Source organism: Natrix helvetica (genome assembly GCF_964273705.1).
Source record: "Natrix helvetica genome assembly, chromosome: 1".
In the NCBI taxonomy this organism is placed as follows: Eukaryota; Metazoa; Chordata; class Lepidosauria; order Squamata; family Natricidae; genus Natrix; species Natrix helvetica.
In genome coordinates this window covers 352762149-352780602 of record NC_138548.1, presented here as the reverse complement: position 1 = coordinate 352780602, position 18454 = coordinate 352762149, and the positions used below count along the sequence as shown (strand labels likewise).

The 18454-nt window shown below is 44.5% G+C and overlaps 1 protein-coding gene and 1 long non-coding RNA gene across 2 annotated transcripts in view; one reads left to right on the top strand and one right to left on the bottom strand.

Moving 5' to 3' along the window:
• The window catches only part of LOC309383178, a 474080-nt gene that overhangs the window by 274447 nt on the left and 181179 nt on the right, over nt 1-18454 (bottom strand). The window lies entirely within an intron of this gene.
• The window catches only part of LOC309384223 (complement C4-B-like), a 91174-nt gene that overhangs the window by 44341 nt on the left and 28379 nt on the right, over nt 1-18454 (top strand). Inside the window, exons 17-25 of the mRNA XM_081937464.1 lie at nt 65-265; nt 1644-1752; nt 2818-2888; nt 7795-7934; nt 8849-9058; nt 12483-12534; nt 14357-14446; nt 16895-17098; nt 18167-18242. Coding sequence (XP_081793590.1) covers nt 65-265; nt 1644-1752; nt 2818-2888; nt 7795-7934; nt 8849-9058; nt 12483-12534; nt 14357-14446; nt 16895-17098; nt 18167-18242 — 1153 coding nt within the window. The remainder of the gene's footprint in view (nt 1-64; nt 266-1643; nt 1753-2817; nt 2889-7794; nt 7935-8848; nt 9059-12482; nt 12535-14356; nt 14447-16894; nt 17099-18166; nt 18243-18454) is intronic.

The window sequence follows — 18454 nt, the reverse complement described above, 5'->3', positions numbered from 1 at the left end:
CTTTTGTTTCTGCGTTTTACATCCACCGATATTTTATCTTCTTCTCCCCCTCTCTCTTCTGCAGTTGGCAAATACCACACACCTTCTCAAGTTAAATGCTGCAAGGGTGGCATTATACAGCTTCGCAATGCCCGGTCATGCGAAGAACGTGCCAAAAGGATTCAGAACACTGAGTGCCGTGAAGTCTTCCTTGACTGTTGCCGCCATGCTGCCAAATTACGTCGCCAGTCCTGGGGATCCCATGGGCTTGCAAGGGGCAAGTATGGTAACCCTGAGCCAGCTGAATAGGAAAAGCGGAAGGTTAGATGAGGAAAGGCAACCCACGTGTTTGAAGATCAATTCCCTGTCAGCTCCCAAAGCACATTTCAGAACAAAGAGTTCCAGCTTCAGCGGTCTTCCTCACAACAGGCGTAATATCTTTCTGTCAGCCTCTAAACTCAAGAAAAGAAACGTCGTCATTCTTAAAAGCAGATTTGTTCATTGTTCCTCACCCATAGACGGAATCTGGCCAAACTAAATTAGGCTAACGTCCCTATGAAGCATATAGAGGCAGTCCTCGATTTACAACCTCAACTTAGGTTGCGTGTAAGTAATTATTTTGGTCCACAAGGAGTTTCAGAGACCGTAGTGCAGTGCTTCTCAACCTTGGCCCACCTGAAGATGCGTGGACTTCAACTCCCAGAATTCCCCAGCCAGCTGGCTGGGGGATTCTGGGAGTTGAAGTCCACGCATCTTCAGGTGACCAAGGTTGAGAAACACTGCCGTAGTGTATACAGGTAGTTCTCAACTTATGATCCCAATTTCGGTTGCTAAAATGTCACAGTTTTAAGTGAGTTTTGCCCCATTTTACCACCTTTCTTGACACCCTTGTTAAGTGAGTCACTGCAGCTGCTAGATTGGTAACACAGTTACCCCATTAACGTTGCTTGTCAGAAAGTCACAAAAGTGGGGTAACAGCAGGGGTGAAATGCTCCAAAGTCTGCTACTGGTTTGCTTTGCATGCGCACGCGCAATTTGCGCATAGATGCTACTGCATAGTGCTGAAAAAGGAGGATTAAGTAGAACAGCGAGGGGGGGACAGCTGTGCCGCGTGATTTCGATTCTCTAGGAAGCAGGATTTCCTGCTTTCTAGCGAATATAAATCACTCGGCACAGCTGATTGTCAGAACATTTTAAAATGCTACCAGTTCAGCCGAACCAGTAGTTCCAATGATCAGCTGTGTGACAATCAGTTTTGCCGCATGATCACACAGCGGCAGCTGATTGCCGCACAGCTGATCCTCGGAGCTACCAGTTCACCCGAAGTGGTAGCATTTGTTTTTGCTACCGGCTCGGGTGAACCGGTCCGAACCGATAGGATTTCACCCCTGAATCGCAGTGAAATTCCAGAGACACCGCAGCAACTGTTAAGACATCTAAAGTTAAGAGGCCTAGCTACCATTCCTTCTAAGGCAGGGGTCTCCAACCTCGGCAACATTAAGACTTGTGGACTTCAACTCCCAGAATTCCATGGCTGGCTAAGGAATTATGGGAGTTGGAGTCCGCAAGTCTTAAACCTGTCAAGGTTGGAAAACCATGCTGTAAGGTTTTTCAGAAAAGAGCAAACCGCCCTCTTTAGCTGGTGACTTTCTCTTTCTACATAGTTGATGATGAAGATGAAGAAAATTATTTTGATGATGATGTCATCACACTGCGCAGATTTTTCCCTGAGAGCTGGCTATGGAAAACCTTCGTGGTGGATCAAACCCTCACGTGAGTAGAATGTAGAAACTCGTTTACAAGTCATGTTTCATTTCTTGGGAACGCTTCATCCATGTCACATATTGGGCTCCAGGCAGTGGTGGGATTCAAATAATTTAACAACCGGTTCTCTGCCCTAAGGACCAGCTGGGTAGGCGCGGCTCGGTGGTCATGTGACCGTGTGGGCGTGGCCAACTCAACATCGCTCACGTCGATGGGCGCTTCGCCTTAGCTGTTACAATGTAACAAGGGCTAACCGGAGAGGCAGTTTCTGTAAGCAGGGCAATACAGATTGGGCTAGAAGCAGCACCAGAATGTTTCCTTCCTGCCTTCCTTACAGGATTAGCCTTGTAAAGTCGAAAAAAACAAAATAAGATTTCTCCGAATGCTTAGAAAGTTAACAACCGGTTCTCCCGAATAGGTGCGAACTGGCTGAATCCCATCACTTGCTCCAGGGAACCTGGAAGCAGATGCTGAGCCCAAATATTTGCCTGCATACCGGTAGTCCTCGACTTACAGCAGTTCATTTAGTGGCCATTCAAAGTTACAACGGCACTGAAAAAAAAGGACTTAGAGCTGTTTTTTCACACTTACGACCGTAGCAGCCTCCCCGGGGTCATGTGATTCAAATTCAGACGCTTGGCAACTGACTCATATTTATGACGGTTGCAGTGTCCCAGGGTCACGTGATCACCTTTTGCCCCCTTCTGACAAGAAGAGTCAATGGGGAAACCACATTCACTTAACAACGGTGTTGCTAACTTAACAACTGCCGCAATTCGTTTGACCACTGTGGCAAGCAAGGTCCTAAAATGGGGCAAAACTCACCTAGCACCTCACCTGTCTCGCTTAACAAGAGAAATTTTGGGCTCAACTGTGCTCGTAAGTCGTGGACTATCTACCTGTCGATGGGTCTTGGAGGGCTGGGATGAGGGCTTAATGCAAGAGTGAAGAGTCTAATGATGACTAGTGACTGTATTAAAGATTTTGAAGAGTTTTTATGGCCTTGGTGGAAATGTCCGTGATATAGAAAGATAAGGGAAACTCATCTTCTTGGTGTTTCTTGGTGTTTTTCAGGGAAGTATTTCATCTTCCCGATTCCATCACCACGTGGGAGATCCAAGCGGTTAGCATGTCTATTGAAAAAGGTAAATATCGGTGATTTCTGCTTGTTCAGGAACCTTTGCCTCTCAAAGATGTAGCCCAGGCATCTCCAAACTTGGCAACTTCAAGAGTTGTGGACTTCAACTCCCAGAATTCCTCAGCCAGCCAGGAGTTGAAGTCCACTAGTTGTAAAGTCGCCATGTTTCGAGACCCCTGATCCAGCCTCTAAATTCTGAAAAACTTGTTAGTCCAACGCATCAGAAGGAAATCAGGATTCTCCCCTCTGGGAGGAAGTTTCGAAAGTATATCTCGCAGGGCTACCCGTTTCCATAATAGCGCTGTTCCAGTGGTGGGTTTCCACATTTTTTTTACTACAGTTTGCTTGCATGTGCACGCATAAGCAGAATACAATACAATACAATAGCAGAGTTGGAAGGGACCTTGGAGGTCTTCTAGTCCAACCCCCTGTCTAGGCAGGAAACCCTATACCGTTTCAGACAGATGGCTATCCAACATCTTCTTAAAGACTTCCAGTGTTGGGGCATTCACAACTTCTGGAGGCAAGCTGTTCCACTAATTAATTGTTCTAACTGTCAGGAAGTTTCTCCTCAGTTCTAAGTTGCTTCTCTCCTTGATTAGTTTCCACCCATTGCTTCTTGTTCTATCCTCAGGTGCCTTGGAAAATAGTTTGACTCCTTCTTCTTTGTGGCAACTCCTGAGATATTGGAACACTGCTATCATGTCTCCTCTAGTCCTTCTTTTCATTAGGTCCAGGTTGCTTCTCTCCTTGATTAGTTTCCATTCATTGCTTCTTGTCCTGCCTTCTGGTGCTTTAGGAAATAAGTTGACCTCCTCCTCTTTGTGGCAGGCCCTGAGATATTGGAACACTGCTATCATGTCTCCCCTAGTCCTTCTTTCTATTAAACTAGACATACCCAGTTCCTGCAACCGTTCTTCATATGTTTTAGTCTCCAGTCCCCTAATCATCTTTGTTGCTCTTCTCTGCACTCTTTCTAGAGTCTCCACATCTTTTTTACATCGTGGCGACCAGAACTGAATGCAGTATTCCAAGTGTGGCCTTACCAAGGCATTATAAAGTGGTATTAACACTTCACGTGATCTTGATTCTATCCCTCTGTTGATGCAGCCTAGGACTGTGTTGGCTTTTTTGGCAGCTGCTGCACACTGCTGGCTCATATTTAAATGGTTGTCCACTAGGACTCCAAGATCCCTTTCACAGTTACTACTGTTGAGCAAGGTACCACCTATACTGTACCTGTGCATTCCGTTTTTGTTGCCTAAATGTAGAACCTTCCTCTGTTCACCATTGAATTTCATTTTATTAGATAGTGCCCAATGTTCAAGTTTGTCAAGATCCTTCTGTATCTTAAGCCTATCTTCTGGAGTGTTGGCTATTCCTGCCAGCTTGGTGTCATCTGCAAATTTGATGAGTTCCCCATTTATTCCCTCATCCAAATCATTGATGAAGATGCTGAAGAGTACTGGGCCTAAAACAGAGCCTTGGGGTACTCCACTGCATACCCCCCTCCATGTAGATGCAGTTCCATTGAGGACTACACATTGAGTGCGGTTGGTCAGCCAGTTACGAATCCATCTGGTGGAAGTGTCTGGGCAGGTGGGCAGAACATTCCTCCACTGCCGATCCGGTCCGAACTGGGAGCAACCCACCTCTGCTTTGTTTCCTATGCCTGGGATGGGGAACCTATGGCAGGCATGCCACAGGTGGCACGTGGAGCCATGTTTGCCAGCACAGCACCCCTCCAGGCAGCTGATTTTCAGCCTTCCAGAGGGCTGCGGAAAGCCGTTTTCACCCTTCCCAGGCTTCAGGAAAGCCTCTGGAGCCTGGGAAGGGCGAAAACTCCCACACGCACACATGGGGGGTGGGCAAGTGCACATGCACGGGATGAGGCATACACGCATGTACAGGTGGGTGAGCATGCATGCGCCCGCCCGCTAACATGTTTGCGCACAATTTTGGCACACCTTTAGAAAAATATTAGCCATCACTACCCTATGCCATCCTTCTGGGGAACTTGCAAGATTCATGGCGAATCAAAGCGGCTTCCACAGATATAAAAACCATATAAAAGAAATAAAAATGATAAGATAATAATAATAAAATAATAAATTATGGTAGTAAAATAATAAACACTCACCTACCACCCCGGTATGTGGCTATATGCATATTTCTCTCTCTCTCTCTCTTCTCTTTCTCTCTCCTCTCTCCCTCCCTCTCTCTTCTCTGTCTCCTCTTTCTCTCTTTTTCTCTTTCTCTCCCTACCTCTCTCTCTCTCTCTCTCCTCTTTACCTCTCTTTCTTTCTCCCTCACTCCCTTCTCTCTCTCTTCTCTCTCCCTCCCCCTCTTTTCTCTCTCTCCCTCCCTCTCTCTCTCTCTTCTCTTTCTCCCTCCTCTCTCTTCTCTATCTCCTCTTTCTCTCTTTTTCTTTCTCCCTCCCTCTCTCCTCTCTCTCTCCTCTTTCCCTCCCTCTCTCTTCTCTATCTCCTCTTTCTCTCTTTTTCTCTTTCTCTCCCTCCCTCCATCTCTTTCTTCTCTTTCTCCTCTCTCCCTCTCTCTTCTCTATCTCCTCTTTCTCTCTTTTTCTCTTTCTCTCCCTCCCTCTTTCTCTCTTTTTCTCTTTCTCTCCCTCCCTCTCTCTCCTCTTTCTCTCTCCCTCACTCCCTTCTCTCTCTCTCTCTCTCTCTCTCTCTCTTTCTCTGCCATGTTAGTATACATTGGAGGTGGTGACCCTTTGAGAGCTGTAGGCAACACAATTTCATTTTAATGTATGCCGAATAGGGTACTTTCAAAGCGACCATAAAGTTATTTTAAGTCTAAGTTGTGAAATAATCAGACAAAAAAAGGGAGGAGCCCCCCAATCGCTTAACAGTCAGAAGAAGAAACTTAGGAAAAATCACAGAATCACAGGGCTGGAAGAGACCTTGGAGGTCTTCCAGGCCAACCTTCAGCTCAAGGCAAGTCTTTATAGAAATCCAGACAATTAAAAAAAACAACTTTATTGATGGAGCACCTGCACCCCAGTGGCTTTTGAGCTGAGTCGGGAAGGTTCTTTAGGATGAGTCAAATGCAGTTAATGCTTGACTTATGACCACTTGCTTAGCAACCATTTGATCTGGACATGGATCTGAAGCTCTGACAGTCATTACACTCACCCCACCGACTCCCGCTGTCATGCGCACTTCAGGCGTTTGGCAACACGGCCATATTTATAGCTGTTGGCAGCATCCTACGGTCACATAACTGCGTTTTACGATTTACAAGGAAACTATCTGTTATTCCCGATTTTCAGCACACCCATGACATAGCAAACATAGGTGTGCTTAACAACCGTGCAATTTGTTTTATGACTGATGCGTTTGCATGACAGCTGCCACAAAAAAAATATTGTAAAAACAGGTCAGCCGAGTGTACGACTATTATAACTTACAACCGCAATGGGAGGGCTCCATTACGGTTGTAGCTCAAGGACTACCTGCGCTGGATTTAGATCAGGGGTGTCAAACTCGATGTAAAGTACCCTAACGATGCCTGCTTCATAATAAGCGACCCGATATTATAATACAAAAAGCAGTGATTTATTAACAGCTTCATTAGGCATTCTTCATTAGGCATTTCTTATTCGCAGCCATCTTTTTTGCTTTCTTTATCTGCTTCTAAACTTTGCCTGGGTTACTTTCCTCCCTTCCGTCTGTGTCATAAATCACGTTACCCAATAGCTTCATCCATCTCAACCCAGCTACTGTAATCTGAGATCCTGCTCCGTTGACGCTCTGCATGGAATGTCAACACAGAGAGTTGACACTCGATTTCATTGAGGGTCACATCAAGGTTGTGTTTGAACTCAGGGGGCTGGGATGGGCGTGGTCAGCTCGACAACACTTGTGTCGGGGCACTTGTGGTGGCCCAAATGCTCTGCCAGTGAAAACAGGCTCCCTGTTTCTGGCTGCAATGGCTTCTTGCAACCCTCTGCCAGCTAAAATGGAGCTCAGGAGGGCTGCGTATGCAGGGGTGGGCTTCAAAAATTTCAGCAACCGGTTCTCTGCTTGGTTGCTCTATGGGCGTGGCCATGATGGGCGTCACCTAGTTGACCTCCTGCACTGCTGGCGGGGGGGGGGGGGCAGAAACTTCCTCCCCCAGGCTTCAGAGGCCTTTCAGGGGGCCTGGTTTTTTCCCTTCCCAAGCCTCCGCGCAGGCCCTGCATTTACCTCGCATCCAAAACGGGCTGCGTGGAGACTCCTGGGAGGAGCGTGGTAGAGTGGCATGGCGGAGTGTAGTGGGTGGGGTCATCCAGGGTGGGATTTGGAGGTTTTCCAAACCGGCCATAACGTTAGCTACGGGTTCTCCCGAACCCGGATGAACCCATAGCAGCCCACCCCTGTGCATATGACATCATGGGCCGATCCTTCGCTGTTCCCAGGGCAGTCCTGCGCAGAGGTGGGTTCCTAACGGTTCGGACTGGTTCGGCCGAGTAGGTAGTAACTCGGCCTGCCAGGCCCCGGACTGGTTCTATCAGCGGCGCCATAGGTGGTGCCATCTTGGTTTTTTTGCTTCTGTGCATGCCTGAGAAAACTGGAATCCACCCCTGGTCCTGTGGGCCAGATCTAAGCCCCTCGCAGGCCGGATGTGGGCCGTGGGCCTTGAGTTTGACATCCCTGATTTAGATGAACTAATAGTCTGATCCATCTTCAGGACCTTCTTAGATTCCCCACCCCCATTTCTATCTGTATCAGGATCTTCCCAGTCAAACGGAGGCTTTTTAGTTCAATATTTAAACTTCCCGTACCATACTTACGTTTCCTTAGCTCCATGCCTTGCTTATTTCTTTTTTTAATGTGTTTGTTTAGCAATGGCGTTCCATTATTATCCAGCTGCTTCTCTTTGCTAATGCTGAGTTCTCCCTGTGTTTTTAGGGATTTGTGTTTCAGAACCTTTCAAAATTACAGTCTTCCAAGACTTCCACATTTCTCTCCGGCTGCCCTACTCCGTGAAACAGTTTGAACAGATAGAGCTTCGACCAGTCTTATATAACTACCTGTCTGATCCACTCAACGTAAGTGATGTGCAAATCCATACAACGATGCGAAAAAATATTGCGGGTTAATATTAGGAGGATGAAACCAGATCGGTTTCTAGAGTATTGGGTTTTGTAGGCATTGAATTAGAAAAGGAATATAGATTCTATTCTATATTGGAATATAGATTCTATTCTATATTGGAATATAGATTCTTTTCCATATTGGAATATAGATTCTTTTCCCTATTGGAATATAGATTCTTTTCCCTATTGGAATATAGATTCTTTTCCCTATTGGAATATAGATTCTTTTCCCTATTGGAATATAGATTCTTTTCCCTATTGGAATATAGATTCTATTCCCTATTGGAATATAGATTCTATTCCCTATTGGAATATAGATTCTATTCCCTATTGGAATATAGATTCTATTCCCTATTGGAATATAGATTCTATTCCCTATTGGAATATAGATTCTATTCCCTATTGGAATATAGATTCTATTCCCTATTGGAATATAGATTCTATTCCCTATTGGAATATAGATTCTATTCCCTATTGGAATATAGATTCTATTCCCTATTGGAATATAGATTCTATTCCCTATTGGAATATAGATTCTATTCCCTATTGGAATATAGATTCTATTCCCTATTGGAATATAGATTCTATTCCCTATTGGAATATAGATTCTATTCCCTATTGGAATATAGATTCTATTCCCTATTGGAATATAGATTCTATTCTATATTGGAATATAGAATGGCGGAAGAACAAGTGGTCATAAATCGAGGAAAAACACACACACACCGGTAATTTAGAAAAATAAGGACAAGCAGAAATATATGAGTCACCATCTCAGTTTCAGTATCAGAGTGGTTGGTTGTTCTTGGAAAAGACATTTAATATTTGAACAGATCTTGTTTCTCTCTCTTTTTTTTTTGACGTAGGTCTTGGTATATCTGGAGCCGGTGGAAGGCATCTGTTCCCCAGCAACATTTGGGCCAGCACGGAAACAGAAGGTGGAGGTGCCAGGGAACTCCGCAATTCCTGTGCCCTTTGTTCTGGTGCCCACGGGGGCGAATGACATCCCCATCACTATTATTGCTGCCGGCGAATGGGGACTAGGGGACAAGGTTTCCAAGAAGTTACGAGTCGAGGTAAGAAGCTTTACTTAGAGCACGCAGGGTAACACGTGCCCCATAATCTTGCTCCACGTGTAAAATGGTGTAAAGTCAGGATAACGAATCTTACAAAATCACAAAACTGTGCCTCATTTATTTTGGCCATATCACACGAGGAAATTTACTGGAGAAAGCAAGTATGTCAGGAAAAGTTAGCCAGGGTAGGGAGGGAGGAAACCGGGCCGCCAAAGAACACGGTGGCTGTTCTTTAACACCATTAAAGCTGACACCAGCCAGAGCGTAAAATATTTCTTTAAATAGTGCAAGATTGGAAGATGTGGAGAGACCTGGCTCATAGAATTGCCAAGAGACAGACATAACTGAATTGATAACTACTACTACTTCTCTTTCACCTTCTCCTTCTCTCCCCTCCTCCTCCCCCCTTCCTTCTACTCCTCCCCCCTCCTTTTCTTCTTCCTCCTCCTCTTCTTTTTCTTCTTCTTCTTCCTCCTCCTCCTTCTTCCTCCTCCTCTTCTTCCTCCTCTTCTTTTTCCTCCTCTTCCTCCTCCTTTCCCTTTTCTTCTTCCTGTTCCTCTTCTTCTCCACCTCTTCCTCCTCCTCCCCTTCTCCTCCTCCCCTTCTCCTCCTTTTCGGCCTCCTCCTCCTCCTTCTTCTCTTCCTCCTCTTCCTCCTCCTCTTCTTCCTCCCCCTCCCCCCCTCTTCTTCTTCTTCCTCTTCTTCTTCTTCTTCTTCTTCTTCTTCTTCTTCTTCCTCTTCTTCTTCTTCTTCTTCTTCATCATCATCATCGAGTCTTCTCCAAGCCAAGGATTAAATTTGCCTTTTGAAATTTGCCTGGTATACCGCCAAAGTCAGAGGAAGGAGGATCAGAAATGGCCAGGAAATCCTGGCTGACTCCACTCTTAATCATAGCTAAAGATAGCGATTTCAGATGACAAAGGCTTCGTAAATCCTGCTAAAGTGCCAAAAAAAAAGGGGGAGAAGAAAGAAAAGAAAAGAAAAAACCCACATCACCAAGTTCACACAGCAACTTTTATAGAGATTTTCTGGATTAGGGAGGAGGAGATGCAAATATCCCGCAGCTTTTATGCAAAATCCTCCAGATGGATGACCTCATTGACTAGTTATGCCTAGATTCACTGTGCCCACTTGCTTCACAAATACCATTCATCTTTTATCACTCGATAATAATAATAATAATAATAATAATAATAATAATAATAATAATAATAATAATAATAATAATAATAATAATAATAATAATAATAATAATAATAATAATAATAATAATAATAAAGAACTGAGTTGGCAGTAGGGAATGAGAACTACGGAATGGTCAATATCAAGCGAGGAATTTTCCATGGTGATTCACTTTCACCTCTTCTCTTCATCATCGCGATGATCCCACTATCAGTAATCTTTAAAAAAATGAAATTAGACTACCAAACAGCCAAAGAAGCTGAAAAAATTTCACATTTATTATATATGGATGATTTGAAACTCTATGGTAAGTCAGAAATAGAAATCCAATCACTGACAAACCCAGTCCGAGTATTCAGCACCGATATTTCAATGCAGTTTGACATGGAAAAATGCGCCACTGTATTCATAAAAAGGGGCATAATCACTACATGTGAGGGAATTGAAATGCCCAATGGCCAACTAATTAAATGCAACGAAAATGAAGCCTACAAATACTTAGGCGCTTTGCAGTTGGATAACATCAAACATGGAGAAGTAAAAACTATTTTCAGGAGAGAGTACACCAACAGAGTTAGGAAAATTTTGAAATCTAAATTAAATGGTGGAAATACAATCAAGGCCATAAATACCTGGGCAATACCAGTTATAAGATACACAGCTGGTATAGTTAACTGGACACAAGCTGATTTGGACATTTTGGACTGAAAAACCAGGAAACTAATGACAATGCACTACAGTTTACATCCACGCGGTGACACTGATACACTATACCTGCCCCGAAAATCAGGTGGCAGAGGATTATTACAAGTGAAGCAAATAGTTGAAGAAGAAAAACATGCACCAGCTGATTATTTAAAAGAAAGTCAAGAACATCTATTAATCGAAGTAAAGAACAAAAATCTACTGAAGGCACAACAGACGAAGCAAGAATACAGAAAAGATGTGATAAAATCAAGAATGGAAAGTTGGCAGAACAAAGCATTGCATGGTCAATTTCTGGAAAAAATAAAAGATAAAGTGGACAGTGAAAAAACTTGGTTATGGTTAACAACAGGTACATTAAAGAAAGAAACAGAGTCACTAATCCTGGCTGCGCAAGAACAAGCTATCCGAACAAATGCCATTAAGGCCAAAATCGAAAAATCCTCTGATGATGCCAAATGCAGACTCTGCAAAGAAGTTGATGAAACTGTTGACCACATACTCAGCTGCTGTAAAAAAATCGCGCAGACAGATTATAAATTGCGGCACAATTCAGTAGCAGAAATGATCCACTGGAATTTGTGCAAAAATTATAATATTAAAACAACAACAAACTGGTGGGAACATAAGCCTGAAAAAGTCACCGAAAATCAGATGGTCAAGATCCTGTGGGATTTTCATATACAAACAGACAAAATACTAGCGCATAACACACCAGACATCACACTGATTGAGAAAAATAAGGTTACAATCATAGACATCGCAATACCAGGTGATAGCAGGGTCAAGGAGAAGGAACATGAAAAAGTCGCGAAATACCAGGACTTAAAAATCGAAATCCAACGATTATGGCACAAACCAGCAGTGGTAATTCCAGTGGTAATCGGCACACTGGGTGCTATTCCAAAAGCACTGGAATTACATTTAAAACAGTTAAAAATTGACAAAATCACCATCAGTCAAATGCAAAAAGCTGCAGTGCTTGGATCTGCACGTATATTACGAAAATACGTTACGACGTCCTAGACCCCTGGGTGAGGCCCGACTAGTAATCAATGCCAAATCCGGCGAATCAACTGGCCGCTGTGATACAATCGTAGTATAATAATAATAATAATAATAATAATAATAATAATAATAATAATAATAATAGTAGTAGTAGTAGTAGTAGTAGTAGTAATAGCTACGTAAGCCACAGTAAAAATTAAAAGTGGAAGGGAACTAGAAGGAACTAAAGATTGAAATTAAAGGAGAAGAAGGTTCCAACTCAAGTTTGCTTCTTTATAGATTCAATTTTTCATAAAGTTCTTTTCTTTTTTCTTTATTCTTTTTTCTTCCTTTTCTCTTTTTTCCATTTTCTTTGTTTCTTTCCTTTCTGCACTTTCTACTTTGTCTTTTTATCCTTTTAGGGTTTTTTAGTTTGATAGATTTGCTTTTATTATTGTAATTAGGATTCTTAATTAAAAATATGATTACCCCCCCCCCAAAAAAACCCTGATGCTTAGCCAAACCTGTTTCATTTCTTCTCCCTTTTCAGAAAGAGGGTGCCATCAGCGTAGAAGAGTATACCATTCCTCTTGATAACCAAGGTAAGACATTGTGTCAGTGGTAAAAAATTTATTTACTACTTCAGCGAATAGACGCGCAAAAATCGGGATTCACTACTCCAGAATAGCACTGAAGTCCTTTCCAATACAGTCCTCGACTTACGACCACAGTTGAGCCCCAAATTTCCAGTGCTAAGTGAAACGGTTGTTAAGTGAGCTAAATCGAGTTTGACACCCCCGATCTATTGACCTGTTGGCTCATCCTTTCAGAAAATATTTCCTTATCAGATTTCTGAACGCCTTCAACAGTGACGGAACTTCTAATGTAATTTAAATGTTCTTAAAAGTTCAGGTATTCATTCAGAAGTGCATCTGCCTTAAAAATGCCTCAGGTTTAGCACAGTCAAACATCAGCATAAGAATTCTTTTTAGGATATTTTATATCACGTCCTAAAACTCTTTCATAAAGTGTTTTATAAAACTAGCCAATTTTCAATCCCGTGAGATTCGTGATTGCCAGATTGTAAATTAGCCCATTTGAAGTACTTTGATTCAAAACGTTTTACCGCGTGGTGCACCATTTCACCCAATTAAAGATGGAATGGCGTGGCATGGCATAGAATTCTTTATTGGCCAAATATGATTGAACACACAAGAAACGACAGGAATCAGAGTTTTCATAGTATGTAGCTGTGATGGCAAACCTATGGCACGCATGCCTAAAGTGGCATGCAAAGCCATTCCTCTTCTGGGTTTCTGGTGTGCATGCGTGTGCAACGATCAGCTGTGTTTTTGTGTATGCACCAGTGCCGGAAATTGGAAGAGCTGGTCTTCCAGTTTCCGTTGTACCTATGTGCGACGGCAGCTGATCATCGCACACGCATGCGTGCCAGTAACTGGAAGACAAGCTGGCTGGTGCGCATGCCAGAAACTGGAAGTTCATTTCCCAGCATGTGCATGCCCACTCTTCTGGGGCGCATCCCTGATGAGCGCGCAGACTCCCTTCCCAGTGAAGTTCGCCATCCCTGTGTTGTGGCCCAGCAGGATCCGGTTGAGCTGCTGATGGACTCGGATAGCAAGGAACCATATGAGTCCGCCCTGGACGATGTGGAGGACCCTGTGCAGGGTTCAGACTCAGAGCAGGGACCAGAGAGGCTGGTTGGCCACCAGGAGGCGCCTGAGGCATGGAGCAGTGGGGAGGATCAAAGGCAGTTTGTCCCTGATGCTAGATTGAGAAGGGCTGAGAAATGGAAGCAGCAACTCCGTAGGCAGACTCACAGAAGATGATTAAGCACAGGTGGTTGTGGATTGGTCCCTCCCAAGAGAGATTATAGGTGAGGTGTTGGGAGGGGACATTTGCAGGAAACAACCGTTCGAATTAGTAGTTAAGAAAATCTATGTATTCTAGCTGTGTCTGCTTGTTTGGACTATCTGCGTGGCTTCATTTGAATTATCTGGGTTGTTTTATTGAACGTGAGTTGTCTGGGCCCTCAGCCAAAGGATTTGTTATCTCAGTAATTAAACAGTGGCAAACAGCCAAGCCTGTGTTCTGGTTTATTCACAGGCGTGGAGGGGGGGGGGGGGTAAGAACACCCTGGTATATAGTTTCCACTGGCATGAAAATGAAAAGTTAGACAGCTATTACCCTTCGCCACTAAAAAATTCTTGGGGGGGGGAGGGGGGTCCTTGTACACCTGTTCCAACATCTGGTATGTCTGGTTGAAGGATGTTATTTCTGATGGGGAAGGAAGCTATCAGAGGCACAATTTCTAAATGATTTGCGAGGGCTTTAGGAGATGCCGCATTGGGGCAATATAGTGAGTTAATTTTTAATTTTTTTTTAACCATCCTTTGTTTGGATTAGGAGAGCTGACCAGATCTGTGAAGATTTCAGGCGAATTGCCATCCAACGCCATTCCTGATGGAGACTTCAAGATGAGTGTCCGCCTAACAGGTGAAGAGCAAATTTGAGGGTTTTTATGCCAAGCTGGCTTAGCTTTCTATTCACTACCAGGGCTGCAGTGGTGTCATTTCAGATAAGCTTCTGCAACTGGGCCCTCTTAATAGAATAATAGCATAATACAGTTGGAAGGGATCTTGGAGGTCTTCTAGTCCAACTCCCTCCTCAAGCAGTATACCAGTGGTTCTCAACCTGTGGGTCGGGACCCCTTTGGGGGGGTCGAACGACCCTTTCACAGGGGTCGCCTAAGACCATCGGAAAACACATATTTTCGACGGTCTCAGGAACTGAGACACCAATTTAATGGTTGGGGGTCACCACAACATGAGGAACTGTATTAAAGAGTCGCGGCATTGGGAAGGTTGAGAACCACTGCAGTATACTGTTTCAGACAAATGGCTATCCAACATCTTCTTAAAGGTTTCCAGTGTTGGGGCATTCACAACTTCTGGAGGCAAGCTGTTCCACTGATTAATTGTTCTAACTGTCAGGACATTTCTCCTTAGTTCTAGGTTGCTTCTCTCCTTGATTAGTGTCCGCGACCCAAGTAAGGGCACCCATTGAAAGCAGAAGTCCGAGGCAGGTAGATTCCTCAAAGAACAATTTATTGGGTACATCATATGGGCACAACTGGTGAAAACTGACTCTGAAAGTTCCCACCGTTTTCACCTAATTAAAAAGTGAAAGTTCCCCCTTTCCCCCCCACTCTTCAGTCCCATTGTGCAATAGAGGTGCAGGTCGGTTGCTTGGTTACTCTGCTCCATTTCTTCCCCGCCACCTGTTGAAATGTCCTTGGTTCCCACAGGAAAACTTTTTGTTTTGACCACAAAACCCCAGCTAACTGTCACACACACACACACACACACACACACACACGTCTTCTGGCAACCCTGAAGCCATAAAGATGGCCTCATCCAGGTTCACTTCAGGTTTGACAATTAGTTTCCATCCATTGCTTCTTGTCCTGCCTTCAGGTGCTTTGGATAATAATTTTGTCCCCTCTTCTTTGTGGCAGCCCCTTAGATATTGGAACACTGGTGTCTTGTCACCCCTTACTTCTTCTTTTCACTAGATTAGACATACCCAATTCCTGAAACCATTCTTCATAATTTTAGCCTCCGGCGCCCTAATCGTCTTTATTGCTCTTCAAAAATAATGGCCTATGATTTTCCATTCGTTGCTGACCTTGGGAATACTTCCTTGGGAATAGTTGGAGGAATCACTCCACCCTGCTGCAGGACATGAGATTGGAGAAAGCTGATTTAGCTTTTGATGGAGTTTTTTAGATGCTAACTGTATACTGTTCTGCCTGTTTCAAAATGAGATAGCCAGCATCGATGTATTTTTCTTATTTTTACTGAGCAGACTCTGATCCAACTTTGTTGGCTCAGAACTGCATGTTGCGGTGAAATGAGCTGGAAATAAATGGAATAAAGGAATAAAAATAAATATGATGCATGTATACAATACCCATGCAGCTCTTGCAATGTGATAGGGAGCAGAAAATGTAGCAAGGACAAGGACAAGAAGCCAGAACCAAGCACAGACAAACAAAGTCTTATATACACAGAATAGTTAAGCTAAGCCACGCCCAGGCTCCGAGGTGTCTCCCATGGCTCACAACAGATCTTGTGTCTCAGTCACCAAACAATTCCCATTGGTTGACTTCTTGTTATGGCTCTTCCAGTTCATAATTTCTTATACACTGAAACGTTTTACAGCCTGGTCCCCAAGTTCATACGCCTGGCCATTCAATCCCATTTTAAAAGTGAAGCTAAGAAGAAGCTTCCATTGGACTTGTCAGGATTTCATTACGGCTAGTCCTCGACCTATGACCACAATTAGCCCATTGCGAAGTGGCACGGTCATAAAGTAAGTCACCGCATGACCATGCCCTCTGAAGCCCCATTCTGTGCTACCATCGTTAAGTGAATCCAGATCCCTCCACGGACTTCGCTTGTTGGAAGTCGACTGGCAAGATTGCAAATGGCAATCCCATGATCCCAGAGTCAACGCAGCCGTCAGAAGTACAGGCCAGTTGCCAAGTGTCTAATTTGCAGTCGGGTAACCATTAAGAGGGACGCGGTGGCTCAGTGGCTAAGACACTGAGCTGGTCGATCAGAAAGGTTCGAATCCCTAGCGCCATGTAACGGAGTGAGCTCCCGTTACTTGTCCCAGCTTATACCAACTGAGCAGTTCGAAAGCACATAAAAAATGCAAGTAGAAAAATAGGGACCACCTTTGGTGGGAAGGTAACAGTGTTCCATGTTCCTTCAGCATTTAGTCATGCCAGCCACATGACCGCGAAGACGTCTTCGGACAGCGCTGGCTCTTCGGCTTTGAAATGGGGATGAGCACTGCCCCCTGGGGTTGGGAACAACTAGCACATATGTGGGAGGGGAACCTTTACCTTTACCTAACCATTTGTTCATCTTCACACAGGATCAGTCCCTGTTGACACCCTTCAGAGTTCCCTGGATCCCAATGGCATCTCCTCCCTGCTGCGGGTGCCAAACGGATGTGCGGAACAGACCATGGTGTTGATGGCCCCCGCGGTCTATGCCATGCACTACTTGGACCAGACGGAGCAGTGGCTCCACCTGAAACCGGAAAGCAAAGAAATGGCCCTAGCAAACCTCCGCACAGGTAGCTATGACACACACAGGAGGATGGGCTGCCTGATCCTTAGGAATAATGAGAACGTCGGAGGGGATACCCCTTGGGCCGTATCAGCTGATAAATTGAAAAGGAGCACCAGCACTAACTGATTAACATCTGTATCATCACCCTACTGGCTTTTTCTGGAGCCGAATTTGGCAACTTTAAGACTTGTGGACTTCAGCTCCCAGAATTCTTCAGCTAGCCATGTTAGCTGGGGAATTCTTGGAGTTGAAACAGAGGTGGGATCCAAATAATTTAACAACCAGTTCTCTGCCCTAATGACCAGCTGGGTAGGCATGGCTCAGTGGTCATGTGACTGAGTGGGCGTGGCCAACTTGACGTCACTCATGTCGATGGGCGCTTCGCCTTAGCTATTACAGAAAGAGGCAGTTTCTGTAAGCAGGGCAATAAAGATTAGGCTAGAAACACCAGAGTGTTTCCTTCCTGCCTTCCTTACAGGATTAGCCCTGTAAAGTGGGAAAAAACAAAATGAGATTTCTTCCAACAACCGGTTCTCCAAACTGCTTAGAAAGTTAACAACCGGTTCTCCCGAATAGGTGCGAACCGGCTGAATCCCACCACTGTGGAAGTCCACAAGTCTTAGTGTTACCAAGTTTGGAGACCCCTGCCTTGGAGCAATGACCAGCTGATAATGTTCTATTTAATCAACAATTCTCTATTAAATGCGCCTGGTCAAATCCTTCCTCTAGCCCAGGGATCCCCAACCTGTGAGCCGCAGCCATGAGGGGTTTGCAACTGGACTGCGGAAACATCCGGCAAACGCACACGCTCCATCTAAGTGAGCGGCAGGCATGCATACATGCCGCTTGTGCAAATGGAGCTGCACACATACATGTTTTCCAGATGCTCCATCCTCTTCACCCCCACCCCACCGGTCCACAAAGCCAGAAATATTGGGGAAGTCTGGTCTAGCCTATGCAACAAGAAATGGTGTAAGCCCTCAATTGAAAGTGTATGCAGATAGCAAACCAGTCTTTCCCCGTCTCAAAAAGCACCATTAAGTTCTTCTCTCTTTCGTTGTTTGCGTTGCAGGCTATACTAGAATCCTCACTTATCGGAAAAGTAATGGGTCTTATGGAGCTTGGATCACCACCCCCAGCAGCACCTGGTAAGAGCTAGCCATGCAAAAGAGCTTGGGTGTCATCCACAGGGAAGAGTCATAGAGTTGGGAGATGCCATAGAGATCTAACCCTATCTATGCTCAGGGTGGAGAAAGTCACCATGTCATAGGGCTGCCTGTTCCACTGACTGACAGCTCTGTTTGCCAAGTGTGAGGCAATGATCAGGACAACTGGTTCTTTTGGACCAGTGAACAGCCCA